This window comes from Fringilla coelebs, assembly GCF_963513975.1.
Source record: "Fringilla coelebs genome assembly, chromosome: 7".
In the NCBI taxonomy this organism is placed as follows: Eukaryota; Metazoa; Chordata; class Aves; order Passeriformes; family Fringillidae; genus Fringilla; species Fringilla coelebs.
Window position 1 is genome coordinate 31,712,497 of NC_140035.1, and position 16,633 is coordinate 31,729,129.

General features: G+C 39.9%; 1 protein-coding gene across 1 annotated transcript in view; it reads left to right on the plus strand.

Annotated features, from left to right (window-relative positions):
* Positions 1 to 16,633, plus strand: part of CALCRL (calcitonin receptor like receptor) — a 62,789-nt gene that overhangs the window by 22,242 nt on the left and 23,914 nt on the right. Inside the window, exons 2-6 of the mRNA XM_084209498.1 lie at positions 10,419 to 10,518; positions 11,527 to 11,671; positions 13,144 to 13,254; positions 14,191 to 14,303; positions 16,328 to 16,419. Of these exons, the coding sequence (XP_084065624.1) occupies positions 10,468 to 10,518; positions 11,527 to 11,671; positions 13,144 to 13,254; positions 14,191 to 14,303; positions 16,328 to 16,419 (512 nt within the window). The 5' untranslated portion in view covers positions 10,419 to 10,467. The remainder of the gene's footprint in view (positions 1 to 10,418; positions 10,519 to 11,526; positions 11,672 to 13,143; positions 13,255 to 14,190; positions 14,304 to 16,327; positions 16,420 to 16,633) is intronic.

The following is a 16,633-nucleotide window of genomic DNA, read 5'->3' on the forward strand; positions in this document are numbered from 1 at the left end:
TGCAGAAAATATGGGCACCTATTTAAAGCCATATAATATTTTCCATGCTTGCAGGGAAAATGTTCATTTGCTTGCAATTTTGACAAGCTCAAAACTGAGATTTTTCCATTACATTTCCTGCCTTTTATATTATCGTTAATATTACATCTGGAGGAGAGAAAATGTGCTTAAATGCAATTATGTGCAAATAAAATGTGTATGCAATTCATGACCAGAATAGCTGTGCTTGATGCACGTTCCTCTGCTGTAGTGCCTGTAATAGCTACATTGTAATGTTTTATTACAAATTATTATGAACTTGTAATGTTTTATTACATTTGATATGTAGTATTTCATCTCTTGTCCAAGTGAGACTCCAGTTTATCAAGGAAGAGATTTTTGTGTCTGATTTATGTGACATTTTTAACCTCCACAGCACTTTATTTTGGTTTTCATTCAGGTAGGAGAGGGCGGAATACTGCAAAAGGATATGGAAAAGTCTGTTTGCAATTAAAGGAACACTAATTGGACTTCAGGGACCGTGTGTAAGATACACTGGTCTTTCCCACGGCCACACCCTGAGCATATGATCTTCAACTGAATTCATGGAAACATTCACACTGCTTCCTACAGATTGCAGCTGGCACTGTCTGTGAGCTCTGCCTGGCAGGGAGCGCAGGGGTTTGTGTGTGATAGTGTGGGACGCAGACGGGATGTGCCTGAGCAGAGCGAGCACACAGAGCCAGCCTGCCCAAGTGAGGGATGTGGCACTGCCCAGGCGTGGCAGGGAGGGCTGTGCTGGCCCCCAGATGTGTGGCTGGGGCTGTCAGGCTGTGCCAGCCAAGCTGGCAGCTCCCCCAGCCACTGCTCCTGCTAGTTCAGACTTTTCACGGCAGCAGGGGCTCTGCAAGCAGGATTGTTTCAGAGGCACAGGATCGCTTCTCTGTTCACAGCATGAAAATGGAACAGGGTGTCAGCTGAGGTATATAGGCTTGTGCCTCTCCAGTTTTCAGCATGGTTGCTCTCTAGTGTTTCAAAATGTGAATTTAGGCTTCAAGATGCAATTGCTGGACAAATTTGAAAATTAGAAAAGGCTTAGCTTCTTACTTTCAGGTAAGGTTTATATGCAATTTCAGCTGGAAGAAATTTTGCCAAGGTGGTGCTTCAGAAAAGATATAGAAATGTATTCTTTCACTTAGTGCTAAAGATTTCTACTTAGTGCTAAAGATTTCTGCTTAGATACCAAGACTAAAAGACTGAGCTCAGGAAAAAAAAAAAATTACTCTTTTAAAAGTAAGTGCACATTGACAATGATAGTGCATGAAGATCAACACTCAAATATGTTCCAGGTGGTTGAAAATGGCATTGCCTGTCCACACAGTCTTAAGTGCCCTTTGGGGGTTTGTATGTAGCACAACAAGCTGAGACTCAATTTTATTTATACTGGTGCCAGTTATTTTTTGCCCCCTGTGTCCAGATCAGAATGAGGAACACTGAGAGGGGTTACTGCAGGCACTGGGTAGCAGTTTGCATCTGTTCCAAGGATCCCATTTTGTTAAGCTGGTTAGTTAGTTGCCCTGATCCTTGACTTTTAAACTGACAACATCCCTAGCAAAGTGTTTTTTTCTCCTGGATGCTTCAGCCGGTGTCAGAGTTTTGCTTATGTCGCGATTCCTGTGGGTGTGGATGGAGCTGAAGGTAATTCCCATTTAGAAGACTTAGAAACAACCATGGGTGATACTTTCCTCAGTTTGGCAGAGCTAATGTTAACTCAAATTGACAGAAAATAATGTTAATGCAAAATACCACTTGCTTTAGCAATATCTTGGAAGGAAATGTGGGTAGAGGATGGGAAAACCTTCTATCACTGCCTACTTTATGGCTTTCTTAAGATGACTTCTGCAGCTAGTCTGTGAGGAGAAAGATCTCCCTGTATATATGACAAAAAGGAAGGCTCTGATTCTAAATGTAAAGAGAAAAGCTTTGATGTTGTTGTGTTCTTAGTCTGCCCTTTGGGGATGTGCATCCATTATTTTCTCCTGTTAGAGGTCATTCCCAAGCCTTTGCCCTCCTCTGTGTGGACACCAACAGGTGCATATACCAATATGCAGATAAAGAAAAAGGTACAGGAGGTAATTTCCTTCCATACCTTTGAGATTAACTACCTCTGGTTTAGCTTTCTTGGGTCTCACAGACTCCTTTATGGGCTGTGTGAGCCCAGCTTAAACCATTTGCTGTTAAAGTGCCATTTTAGTGATGCAAAGACATAGGAAAGACAGGGAATATCTGTACCTAATTAAAGCAAAGGAGGAAAGCTGCACACCACTAGAATTCAAAAGTTTGGTTTTGGCTGCTGCCTGTTCTTGGCTTTTCTACAGGATGGATTAGAGGTTTTGATAATTTAGCACAGTATAACATGTATTGTCTAATATTCAAAGGGTGAAATATTCCAGAGCTTGAACTTTTGACTTCTGGCATGTGAAATTTTAAATTTAAGAGGAAATGTTCTGAACTGTGGTGACTTAACTTGACCTGGTAAAGGCTTTGAAGTAGCTGGTGGTTTATTTTGTTTTAAATAAGTACACCAAGCTTAATTTTTCTAAAGCTGCCTTAAATTTATCTGAAGGTTTTTGCCTAGTGAATGCATCAGAAATATCTAATGAGAGAAAATTTAAATATTTGGCATAAACTTTCCATCTGAAATTTTATTCCTAGCCAGACTAGAATTATTTCCAGTGAAAGCTGCCTTGGGGATATTTTTTTCTCTGTACTGTGTTTTGGGGTTTTTCTTGGTTGTTGTTGTTTGGGGTTTTTAAGTTAAAGAAAGAAATGAAGCACAAAATCAGAAGACTATAGTGCTTCTGATATTTCCATGAGGAGTTTATTGCTATACTTTGTTCATCAGTTCTGGTCAAGTCATTGACCAAAGGTGAACCCAAAGCTGGGACACCGGTTCTGATGCATTGGCTGCACCAGCACTTTGTTTATCCTGGCAAAAGCTGTTCCCTTTCCTGGCCACCTGCTCCCTCCCCATCCTGCTCTGGCTGCTGCTGTGCCACTGTCCACCTGAAAATTAAATATTTCATTAAAAATCAAATTTTGAAACTTCATCACTTTATTTAGAACTGAATGAGAATATATTTGTGCATAAATATTCACACTTGTAAATTTACTGAATTCACATTTAGATTCTAAATGTGAGTCCAATGGAAACTGGTGTAAAACCTGTGAGCTTCATGGGATGTGCTCAGCTGCCAGACTGGGCTGGGGCCAATGAGAAAAAGCTGGAGTGGCAAACTGAAAGAAACAAAAGTCCTGGTACATTTTGCTTAACCCATTTTCCCACTGCCTTGTTCTGACCTTGAGAAAAGTCTTTGGACTGTGGCAATACTGTTCTTGTAAAATTAGCATGTGTCAATGAAGAAATAACAAAGAACTTTTAAAACTCAGCCAGTTGAGAAAATTCCTTCGTGTCGTAAACATTTTCACAAAGAAACCTTTGGATCTCTTTTGGGTCATTACTTGGTAAACAGCATCAAACAGAGTCATTCAGATAAAAAGGCACTGCCTGGAAGGGGCACACAGAGCAGCTGTAGGCTCTGCAGCTTTTAAACAGCAGTGGCTGGGGAAAAAGCCCCATTTGAGCATCTCAACCAGGGGTGTTACACAAGCCCTAAGGTCTGTCTGATGAATTCATAAATTCATACTTGTCTTTGCTTCAATTCAAAACAGAAGTAATTTTGCTTGAAGGTGGAGAAGTTTTTTTTGGAGGAGTATACTGTTTTTCACATATATTGTAGGATTTCTGAAGTTGAAAGGGACCATGAGGCTCATTGAGTGCATCTCTGTGCTCCTGGCAGGACTACCTGAAATTAAATCCTATGGCTAACAGTATCATCCCTGTATATAAATGTGTCTAGGTAACTTCACTTACATACCTAGTAACAAAGTGAGAGCTCTCCAGCTTGTTAATAGCATGAAATCCATGGAAAAGAACTAATGGGCTGTTCCCTTTTATTTAAAATAGCATGTTAATTGGAACATCCATGGCACATCACAGCAGTTGTTTTGAAAGAAGTAAAATTTCAGGGAAGTTTACTTTGGATATATTTCAAACCCATTATTTAAATTACTGTAACAGGAATATAATACAGTTTTAAAAATTTTTAAAGGGAAGTGCCAAAACCAAATCACCTTGATCCATCACCTATTAGAATTTAATCATTCACAATTCTGCCATCCCTTCCTTTCTGTTAATAGCTGTTTCTAGGATGTTTGATAGTGGATTTTTACAGATGATAACTTCATTCAGCAGAGCAGCCTCCCTTCAAAGTTGCTTTGTGCTCGAGTGATTGCTCTGAAATTTCAGTGGCTCCCAGAACTCCGAGGTGAACCTGGTGAGTTATGCCTGGCTGCGTATGTAGTGATGCTGATGGATTTTAGGCATCAAGATACAGCTGGGTTAGGGCTATGGGGTGAAAAGGGTTAAGCTTGTAAAATAAGGCTCACAATGTGCTTACACAATAGTAGTCAAATAGCACTGGAAACTGGAGGCATTAAGGACATAAACTGTTGGAAATCAGTTGCATCTCTTGACAGCAAAGCCCCCAGCAGTCTCTTGGTAAAGATTTTATTTTGCCAGAATCTCTCTTGCCTTACTTTAACAACTAGTTCCTCAGGAGAGACAAATAATTTTACTTTGCATCAATATTTTTAAAATTCCTATGCTGCATTTCTTTGGCAGGGTTAGATACCCTGCTGACTTGTAACTATGACCCTCAGTGAGTCCTTGCCATTCTTCCACATGGCATTGCACCATCTCTACTCCTGGATTCATGTGTCCTGAAGTCAGTAGGAAGTTATCATTTTAGACAAGGAGGGACAGAGCCTTCATAATTTATGGGGATGGAATGGAAAGCACAAGGACCAAAAGAAGACTTTTCAATGTAAAATCAGGGAGGAAATACTCTGTTTTTATCAGTGGAAATCCTGTTTTAAGGAGCCAAAATTGGTGTGATGGACAAAACCACAAAAAATCTGCTCTGCAGTCTGCTGTGTGGAGAGGAGTAATGTTGACCAAGGGCAGAAGTTGCAGAATATGCCAGGGGAAGAACCCTGTAGACATTCCCTCCTCCAAAACCTTATTTGGGAAGCTTTGTTGTGGTGGCACTTCTTGCTCAGGTCTGGGTTTTGCCTGGAACCCCTCAGAATAACTTGCAATGTCATCCACACCTGTGAACTGCTCAAAAGAAGTGTCAGGAAATAGAGGAAAACTAGCACCACTATCACTCTGTCATAGGTTCTTGCGGCTTTAGGTGTTATTGGAACTGGCCACGAGTGTTGCCAATTAGTGCTAGTAATTTCTGTTGGGTGCAGGTGACAAAACTTATCTGAAAGGCTGCCAAAAGCTATTCATGGGAAGAAGCACCCAGGAGTAATTTAATCTGTGTAATCTCATATGCAGATGGTTCTGCAATCTCTGCGAGGCCTCTGGCATGCAGCCAGAGCGATGCAAAAACAAAAGCAAAAAGTGTGCTAATAAAGAGAATACAAGATGTGGAACATCCTGGTGAGCCAGTCCAAATTTCCTTCTTGCACAGACCTGCACCATGAGACCAGCACAGCACATGGCCCAGGAATTAAACAGTGAGGACTTTCTCCAGCTGAGCTGAACTGCCACCTGCACAAGGAAGGTGCTGTAGAATAACTCAGGGATAAATTGGGATATGCCACTGTGTCTTTATTTCTTTTAATCCCCAAGAAGACTGTAAATGCCATTATGCCACAACTTCTTCCTAGGGAAACTCCTGGCAAGAATGGTAGAGAGAGAATGTTTGTGTTTTATGAGGGAGAATGTTGTATTTTATTTACCTTTACTTTAAAGCTCCGTATTAACAGGAGAATGGAGTAATTCCCACACATACAGCTGTGAGCAATTATGGGATACCATTCAGCAGTTTGTTCAAATCCTGGCAGAAGTGATTCCCTCAGAAAAAAGGCAGATTACCCAAAGAGGAAGATTTCCAAACTGCCTTGCATTGTTCTCTAATGTAAGTGTGGAGATTTTGCAGCCCATGTCCAGGACTCAGTGGAGCTGGTGTGTGTTATTGCTTGGCTGGTGCTGCCCACTTGTGAAGCCCTTTTAGTCAGAGAAGTATTTCCCAGAAAGTTTGTGTGAGTGAAGATACAAGTGGAGGCTCTATCTGTAATTCCATTTGAGGCTACTAGTTTTGTTGGTTTGGGGGATTTTTTTATTACCACTGCAGTTTGAACAGAATTTCAAATTAGGGACATTTTGAAAAGTATTGGGCATTTTCCAACTTGTTGTTTTTGCCTTTATGTTGGGCTGAAACAACCAAACACTGCCCGAGGTTTTAAATACTTCAAGTTGTATGCCTGCCTCCAAAAAGAGCCAGAAGTAGCAAAGTGTCAAGAAAATACCCATTCTGACCCCTTTTTCAGATGAAGGAATATATCTGTGTGCAAACCTGTTCAAGTCCAGCGTTACAAGGTTACAGCACACTGCAAGGTAAATAATTTACGCTGCAAAGATTTTGTGGCTTTCTCTTTGTTGTCTTTGGGAATGGTTGTTTTGTTGGCTTCTGGGCAAATTAAAGATTACCAGTTGGTGAAAAATGGTTGGGCATTTATGGATGGGCCTCCAGTGCCATAAGTAGGCTCTCCCTCCTGTCCCACTCCCACAGAGTTGCATTCTCACTTGAAGTCAGATTTGAGAACTGCTTGAGGTGGAAGCTGCCTGTGTTTTTTGTTTTTCACAAAATGTGGTTTTCAAGTTCAAAAAAAAGATTTTCTTTTTAATGACTGCTTTTTACTGTATGGTTGAAAGGGCAAGTGTCTGGAGCTCAGCAAGGGTGCCACTTACTCCTGGGAGGATGGGGAAAAGTTAAAAGTAGAAACAGCTGATGAGGCAGGATGGCTCTGTAGAGAAAGCAGGAGGAAGAGAAATGGGAACATCTGTTAAAGCTATACTAGTGACTATTTTGGCTAAATCCAGCTTGCAGTTCCTTTTAATTCCTCATTCTTCAGTAGGTGTCACTGCTATCAGTGGCAAACACAACCTAGGCTTTGGGAGTATCATTGCTGGCAGCTCCTTTTTTGTTGTTGTTTTGCTTTGTTTAATTTATCCCAGTCTTCACTAAATGCACAAACATGCACCAGAAATAAAAATGTTATTTCAAAGCTTTGGAATATCTGATTTACTGTTACAATTCCCCATTCTTTTCTCTCTGATGTTGCCTTTTAGTGGGAAAATACTTCAGCCAGAGGACTGCCAGACCCAATGTCAGTCAATACCTGCCATGTCAATCCCAGCCCTACTGGCCTTTGTGCAATGCCCACTGTCACAGAGTGGAGTCAAGGCCTTTGTGCAATTCCCACTGTCACAGAGTGGAGTCAAGGGATTCATTCAAGACACTCAGGTTAATCTCAATCCAATACAGTTCTTTTCTCTGCCCCATGATGGATTTGTCAGATTTACAAGAGCAGAACAACTGGGGAAGCATCATTATTTAAGGAAACCTAAGAATGGTCTCTTTTCACTGTTAATTTCTTGTGTGCCTAATACCTCCCAGCTTTGAGAGGGAAAGAACTTCCAGAGAATTAGGTTTGCTTTGTATCTCATCAGAGCAGATGATTAATAAAAGCAGCCTGACTTTCTTAGCAGCACTGGCTTGCTGCCTCAGTCAATGGAATATATTGCTGTCCATCCCTGAGAAAGTTCTTAATTTTGCTTGGAAAGGTCTTGTCCCGACCAACTGGAATAAATGTTGAGTGAATGAATTCATTTAGTGATGCAAGAAATGCTTTCCTGCAGTTCAAACAGGCATCTGAATGACCTTCACCCTGCATTTTGTAATTAACTCCATAAGTAGTGATGCTTAGAAAAGGGCAGTGGTTGGGGCTTTTTTTTCTCTCTGTATGTTAGCAACTGAGAGAAATGAGTGGAAAGCAGAGTGCATTATAGGCTTGACTTAACATTTTATGTCTTGGGAAGAGTTAATAATTTAGCAGCAGATACTGGAGCAGTTGATAGGAAATGTCTACAGAATCACTAGGTTTGAAAAGACTTGGACCATTAAAGGAACTGAGCTAAGGGATGACTTTTGATATTGTGAAACAGAAATAAACTTGGACTCTGAATCAAAGCAGATAATTTCTGCCTTTGTTTATATGATGTTGTATCTTCTAGATAAATTAAAATAAGCAAGGCTAAGTGAGAGCAATATACAAACATGCATTTTAAATTTTTCATCCAACATTTGTTTTAGCATAAGGATTTTTGGAACTATTGCAGAGAAAATTATTTTGAACTCTTGTATACATGTATAGAAAAAGCATACACTAAATTATTGTTGCTATTTTCTACTTGTGGTTCATCTCTTGGCTTGTCCTGTCTGCATCATTTGTGGGTTTTAACCCTGCACAGATGTGCTTTGTCGTACTTGGGAGAGAAAATATCGTTGAATTACTTTACAGTAAGTTATTAATTCCAATTTCCTTAGAAGGTCAGGGTTTTTTCCCCCAGGAAAACAGACACAGCTGTAAATGAATGAAACATGTGATAAGATTGAATTAATCACACTTGCCCCCAGTTTTCATGCAGAATTCAGCTCATATTGCCCTTCTGTTAATTTGGATATATTTTAGATATCTGGTTTTAGTCAATTCTTAGTCACTGCACGAAGATGTTTAAATTTTTCTTTAGCTAGCAGATCAAGGTCTTTAAAGTTATCTATTCACTTTAGTTCCTATCATGTGGATTTTGCAGGCAATTAGTAGCTCAAACCAAGGATGTATTTCATGTATGGTAATTGGTCTTCTTCTAAGTGCCTTAAGATCCTTCAGATTTGAATTTCAGAGCCTCACCTGTGCAATTTGCAGCAGTGTCCAGGATTGCATGCCACTGGTAAAAATAGAAGGAAGATTATGGATACAACTTTAGTTTGGGTTAAACAGGCACAGCTGATTTTACAGCACATTTCTTGTCTTTGCAGCAGGCTGTGCAATAAACAGCAGTGATTTCATATTTAGTAGTTCATATGTCCTACAAGAAGCTGGTTATTGTACTCTAGTTGTATTAGGAGGACCCAGTCCCAGCATAAAAGCTGAAGAGTTTGATGTTGAATGTTTGCTTTTTGTGACTGGGACAGGGGTGAAATGAGCTTTTTGTACCATAATCTCTGCCTGCCAGTGTACAGCCAGTTGTTTGTCCTCCCCCATTATCCCACAGCACATCACTGCTGGAGAAGAAAACTTCCAGAGACAGAGCAGGTGTGCTGTGAGGGGGATGCAGGTCTGTGTGTGGCACAGCTCCCACTGCCCTCTGGATGCTCCAGCAGTGGGCTCTCTGAGCTGGGTGAGGACTCTGGGTATGCAAGGATTGTGTCCTAAATCACATTCTGAGAGTTGGAGTGAATTCATCTGTTCCAGGGAGCTGAGCTCTTGGACATGTTATTGCTTCTCTTTTAGCTGAGAGTAGCTTCATTAATGCTGCTGCAGTGAGTTACCTGGGTTTTGAAATGGGGTGTAGCTGTATAACTAAACTGAGTATGCAGAGCTCTTTTGTCACAATGCAATCAGAAGGGGTCTTATCTCAGTTCCAGGCTCAGCTTTGTGATCTTCTCAGGACACTGAAATGTCAAAAGACAAACCTCCTTGACATTTCCCTTCCTTTTGAGGCAGCTGCCACGGCAGGGTCACACTGAATAGACGGTCTACGTGCTTCATAAATAATTGTGCATATTTTATGCTTGGGGTGAATTTTTCACTTCAAGAATCAATTCCAAGAAGAGTCTGCAGTGCAAGGTGGCCATACCTGGCTTGGGTATTTGTGTTTTCTTCCAATGACAGATAAAGAAGCTACAGGTACTACAGACACAGAAACTATTTTACAGCTCACAATAAATTCTTGCATTGCTACTATCATCCTTGCAAAGCTGGAAGTTCAGGATGAAGTGGCTTCCCACTAGATCAGTTATTCCAGAAATGGCAAAATTAATTATCAGGAGGTGGGAAGAAAATGGGAAATAAATGTGTGTGTTTGAAAGTCTGAGTGTATTTGAGGGAGCTGACCTGCAGTTTGCTCTGGGCTCCCAAAGGCAGAGATGGCCAGAGTGCAGTTTGTGTCTGGGGCTGTTTGCTGTGGGGTTGGCAGCAGGGTACAAACCCTCTGAAGGTGTTGGTTGAGGCGCTGGAGGCAGCAAAGCAGGAAAACCCTGCTGCTGGAGCTCAGTGCTGAGGAACTGAGTGCCTTGTTTTGGTGCATCCCTGTGTATTTCACATGGCATCACTTTGCATGAATAGAAATGGAGAGCACCTCCATCAATTTGTTTTAGTTCAGAAATAAAATGTGAAACTCTTTTATCAGTGTTGCCTTTCATTAATTGCTATTTTTTAAATTGTTTTTTCTTCTATTGCAGTTTGAGTTCATTCAGCTACAACATAAGATTGACTGCACCAGATATAAAAATGACCAAAATCTGGATCACATTTTTGCTGCTTTTCTCATTGGTTACTATGGTGAGTCTTATGAATTTTTAAAATCACTTCCAGCTTTAACAACCCTGTAGAGGGTACCATAGAAATTATTAATATGGAAGCACAGAAAGAGCAGATCTTATGTTCAGATGTAGCTCCTGCACAACAGGATCTTTATCTATCTTCTGGTATCTGTTAAATACCTTTGGCAAAGGAACAAAAATAGTTTTTAGCTCTGCTGAATCCATCATATTCTCTGCTGGCTCAGAACAGTAGCAGTGAACAAGTGATGCAGAGACAGTACCCTGCAGACCCCAGGAAGAACAGGAGGAGACAACTAACTGAGATTCAGAGGCATCCTCAGAAACTGAAATTTCATCCCTTGTACCACAGTGGTACAGTATTTCAATCTGCAGCTTTGTTTTTCTGTGAAGCTTAGTAGCTTCCCATAAAATATTTAATTACTATTAAAAATGCACTCAAAAGGTTCAGGTTCTGGTCAGCATCAACTTTCCGAAGATTTTAAAAATTTTTAATTTTAATAACTGGCAAATTGGATGTCTTGCCTTTTGAATAACATTCTCCATTCTGAGGGTTGACTTTATGGTTCACCTGACTAGAGAGAAACCAAATAGCTCTGGACAAGCTAAATGCTTCGGCACAAAAAATATGTGGAAGGTTTTTTTTTTCATAAAAGATCATTTGGGGCCTGAATGAAATGTCTTTTAGACTGAACTTTGATATATTTCACTGGGTTTTACAAAAGCTGTTCATATGCTTCTGACTATCTCAGTGTTTTTTATGCTCATTGCCATTCCTATTTACAAATCTTGCCAATTGTTCCTACCCTGTGCTCATTCAGGAGATATTTATCAAGATTCAGTAGTAAGAATTGCCAAAAAAACATAAAATCATATTGTCAGTAATAAGATTTAAAGATCACTCTCTTTCAGTAAAATAATATTTAAAGTACAATATTTGAAAAGATTGATGTTGAAAATGTTGGAGCTTGTACTTGTGATTTGCTAAAAGTAGTGTTTTTCCTCTTAGTTTTTTGCCACTGCTTCTCCAGCTGAAGGACACCAGAACTCCACAATGGACATTGCCCAGCTGAGTGTTACCAGGAATAAAATCATGACAGCACAGTATGAATGCTACCAGAAGATTATGCAGGACCCTATTCACAAGAAAGAAGGTAGAGATTGCTTTCTCATGAGCTTTTACTAATGTAAGTGGTCAAGAGATATTATTACAGTAATTCAGGGTCCTGTAGTTATATTAATTTCTTATCTTGCTAGCAGTTATTTTTCAGGTTGTAACAATATTTTCCCAATTTTTTATAAGCATCTCTTTAGGATACATGAAGAAATATGTTATACTATCTCTCCATAGCACCACTTCAGATATAACACAAAGATTTTCTTTCTGATGAAAGAAGAAAATGTTAGTTTAAGTAGATATCTACATTAAAAAAATATGCCTGATTAATCTTACTACGTTATTTCATTTCATGCTCTTTTTATACCTCTGTCTGCCTGGTCACATCTGTCTTTAAAAATTGTAAGTATCTTAATCCACACAGTTTCCCTGCCCTGAGGTTTGTGCTGGTGTCATTACTGCTTCTCCTGATAAGTCACTCAGAGCTGACCTCAGCCACTCCACCTGTTGCTGTATTTACTTGGAAGCTTCTGGAAATGCTGAGTGCCTTTTGAGGCGAGGAAAGGTGTTTGTGTTCTTCTACAAAGATTTTTCTTTTCTGAAATGGTTCTTTGGAGATGCTGAGTGCCTGGAGGTCAGGAATGGATGCAGATATGGCAGTGTAAGCTCATGCCCACAGCATAAGGGGGCCTCACAGCTTCAGAAGGATCTGCACAAATTGGAAAACCTTCAGATGAGGAGGAATTAACGCGATGTTAGAGAGCTGCAGCCTTTGAGAGGGGGACATTAATCAGCCTTTGAAAGAAAACTGAAGCGAGATAATAAAAACATCCTGAAATTTGTAGGGAGGCACACAGTCATTCTGTGTGCCTTTTGGGAAAGAAGCTGTTTGTAAAATGCCAGCTCATTCTCAAGGGAGGTTTATTTAGATGTTGAAATGTGTGTGAGCAATGAGGCATTGGGACAGGCTCTTGAGGGACACTGGATTCCCTGTTCCTGGGGCACTTAGGGAAGTGTTTGTCCACAGTGGCTGCTGCAGGCTCAGCCCAGCCTGAGGCAGAGCAGCTGGGGCTGCCTCCCAGCCAGGCTTTCTCATGGCTTCTGGGATACCACTGTGTACTCTGTGGACGAGCAAACATATGTACAGGCTTGGTGTACATCCAAAATAGAAATAAATTCAGGAAAGCTGTCTTTGAAAGAGTGAGGCTCTTTGCTAAGGCACATTATTGAGTATGAATCAGTTTAGGGGGTTTTGCCCACCATGTTCTAGATCTGAGGTTTGCCAGTTGTAGATGTAGGCCATTTCAGGGTGAAGGAGGAGGAAAGGTTTTGAAATGTGTTCAAAGAAATGTATGTATAAGGAAGTGAAGTTTTAATCAACCACTGCCAAATCTATTCTCTTTTTTCCCTCATTGCTGCAAACCTACCTTACTCAGTCCTACATCTTACATTTGAAAGACCATTCTGAAGCAAGAGTTATTTTATTCCCAGGTCTCTCTCTGTTTGCAGGTCCTTACTGCAACAGGACCTGGGATGGCTGGTTGTGCTGGAGTGATGTTGCTGCCGGAACCGTGTCAGTGCAGCGTTGTCCTGACTACTTTCAGGATTTCAACCCATCAGGTATGAGTGCAGGGACTTCTGCATCACTGTATTTCTCACTGAAATGAGGGTCTGGGGACTTGATATCTCTTGTTGGCCTCACTGAGATCATTAGTGCTCCAGGATTTCAGAAACTCAAGATTCGTTATTTGCATTTTCCTTTTATGTCATAGAAAACTGACAAGTTACTTGTTTTCTTTTCTGAGCTGTGTCCCTGAGGGATTCTGTAGATTAGGCAGTAGGAATTGAAGTTAGATCACACCTTTTTCTTCTTAGAGATGAGCTTTTCTGACAGACAAGAAGAAATATGACTTACTCCTTTACCTCACTTTAACAGTTGAAGTTGACAAAGAGTTTCTCCCACTTTGAATCATTTCCTGTTTCTGTGGGCTAAGCTTTGTGAGCATGTGGAAAATGTCATGGATTTCTTTGTATTTCCCAGGGTCTTTTCATTTCTATTCTATTCTATATCTACTTTTTTTCTATTTGATGATAGAAATCATTGTGTTTCCTGCAATTTTCCAGTTTGGTTCTTTGAGAAGTTTTGCTATTTATGTTTTCCTGCCTGCCCAATGCTAATTTATAGTGGTAGGATGTTAGTTCAGTTTCCATCTTGGATGTTAAGCAAGCCATTTAAATAATCTTGTCACTTCATCTGGTAGTTCTCTAACAGTTCAATGTATTTTGATACTTAATGGATTGGAGAGAGAAAATCTATTTGTTTTCTTAAGGAGAATCACATCATCACTTGCCCTTGCCAAGCAAAAGCAACGGCCTCAAGTTTCTCAGAATTCATAGTAACAAGCAAAGTCTCTCTAGTCATATTAATAAAGCTGTCATTTGTTTGCCAATCTTTATTAAATACTTGGCATCAGGGAAGAGAATCTCAGTGCTGACTGTTGTGTTTTTCTTTCACTTTTCTCCTTTTGTTTTTCGTTCCGTCAACTTTGATTGCAGAAAAAGTTACGAAGATCTGTGATCCCAATGGGAATTGGTTCAGACACCCAGAAAGCAACAGGACCTGGACAAACTACACCCAGTGCAATATCTATACACATGAAAAAGTGAAGGTAGGGGAGGAATGAGTGCATGGTACTCACATCAAGAAACTGAGCTGAGAATCTTTACAGGTTTCTATATATCAAAAGTAGGCTCTGTACTTGTGTGGCTCTGTGTATGGATGCTATTTCTATAGACTTCAGTTTATCTTGAACATGCCCATCCACTAAAAGATTTAGAAAAAGAAAAACAAAATCTCCAAATGACCTCTTAATTTGTGATATGTGAGGATACAATGGGCAAAATTGCTTACTTTGCCCCATTCCCCAACTCCATGTCCACTAATATTCCTTATGTTTATGTAACATTCTGTCATGGGAGGAAGCAGTAAATTGAAACTGTAAATTCCCAAGAACCAGGAATACAAACCACAGACCAGGACAGGCTGTAAATTCATTTGAACCTCATGTTAAAGGGCTCAGTAGTAGCAGACTGTGTCAAGAAATCTGACCTGTAATTGTTTCTGCCTGCACCATTGCTCTTGAATGCCTTAGGGTACTCACCTAAAAACCATATTGGGCAAAAGATGGTTGCAGAGGACAAGGCACTTTATTGTTGCTTTTTCTCATATCATGAGACTTTGATTTTGCTAATGGCAGTTTAATATCTATTAGCAAAATTGGCATAACTCATTGATTCTTGCTAATATTGGGCTGGGAATGGAGGATATTATTCAGAAAGGAACAGATCTATGGCAGTCCCTCGTTATGAATAGTGAGGTTGTACTGTCACAAATCTGAACCCCCTGTATGGAATGACAGCTCCAGAGACAGCCTTGCTGCAGTTGTGTGTTTTGCTCAGCAGCATTATCTCCTCTCTGTGCCTGGAAGGTGAGTGGGGCACTGCACAGTAACTGGGGCTGTTGTGCTTGTTGCTGCCCTCAGCAGTGCTCCCTGCCACACCACGCTCTTGTGCCTGTTCTAAAGCGTGGGGCAATCTCTAAATCCTTAAAATGCACCTCTGCCTAGGTTGGCCACTGAGGGAGGGGGTGACACAGAATATGGACCTGTCCCAGAACAGCTGGTGTCATTTATACATCTCAAATTTTAGCATTTTGGGGTAAACCTCGATTTTTCTCACTCACAAATTGTTCACTTTCCAAATTTCACAATAAGTTCCATTTATACCTATTGTATTGATGTTTGTTTTTTTTTCCAAGGAAGCTATCTCATTTAAAAAAAAAATTGTAATTTGAAAATTTCTAGCACACATCAAGAGTTGCCTTTGTGTCATCTTACAACCTACTTAAAGCTTTACCTCTAATCTTTTTATCATTTTTTTTAATCTCAAAAGTCAGTATATATAGCAAGCTGCAATTACTCTGTTCTAACTTGGAATGGAAAGTTCAGGGGATACACAGAGTTTGCAGTATGTGAGCATTTGTATGTGTGCTCTAACTCTCGCTATGGAACACAAATAGTTGTGCTTTATTGTGTGAGTATAAAGTTCAACCTGAAAATCTTCATTTCTTTATGTGCCAAATGATAACATTACTTTTAATGCAGCAAGGGTTTTTCTGCAAGACTGATTCCATGACTGAAAGCAAAGGTTTGTTACCTTCTGATAAAACTAATTAGTTAATTAATATATTGGCTACAAGAGTGAATTATAACATGAACATATTCCAAATATTAAATCACCCTTTCCTTTTTTTAATCTTTTTTACCTACCCAGATTTTCATAATTCCATAATTGTTAGCAGGCTTATTTAACCTAACATATTATTGAAACATAATTATGACTATTTACCATAATAATCTTCGCTATTTTTGAGTCATTGTCAATTTTTTTCATGCCCTTCCTGAAATGCTCAATAAAAACTGAATTTCCAGTACCATAATCATAGCTCACTTTGAAGGAAGTGTCTTTAAATGCTGAGAAAAGACTTGTTCCATCATTACCTGAAATGGCTTTGGGTTGGTTTCTTTTCCTTGTCAGTACTCAAGTCACTTTCACTGCAAGAAGAGAGGTATAAATATGTGCTTTATCAGCAGTAGCTCTGCCTGAATCACTTGGCTTTGTTTTTGTGTTGCAGACTGCTCTGAACTTGTATTACTTGGCCATCATCGGACACGGACTTTCAATTGCATCACTTCTGATTTCTCTTGGCATATTCTTTTATTTTAAGTAAGTATATTTAAAATCCATCATCAAATCCCAGTGGTTGCCACAATCCTGGTTTCAGTGCTTTGGAACACCAGCCATCCAAATAAAATTAGATGGAGCAGGAAGGTGAAGAAAGCCTGTATATAGGTTTGCCATTGGACTTTATATTGTTATAGAAATGGAGGTTTCTTTTCTCAGAAATCTAAAATCAAAAACCTGCCACCCCAAAACTGTA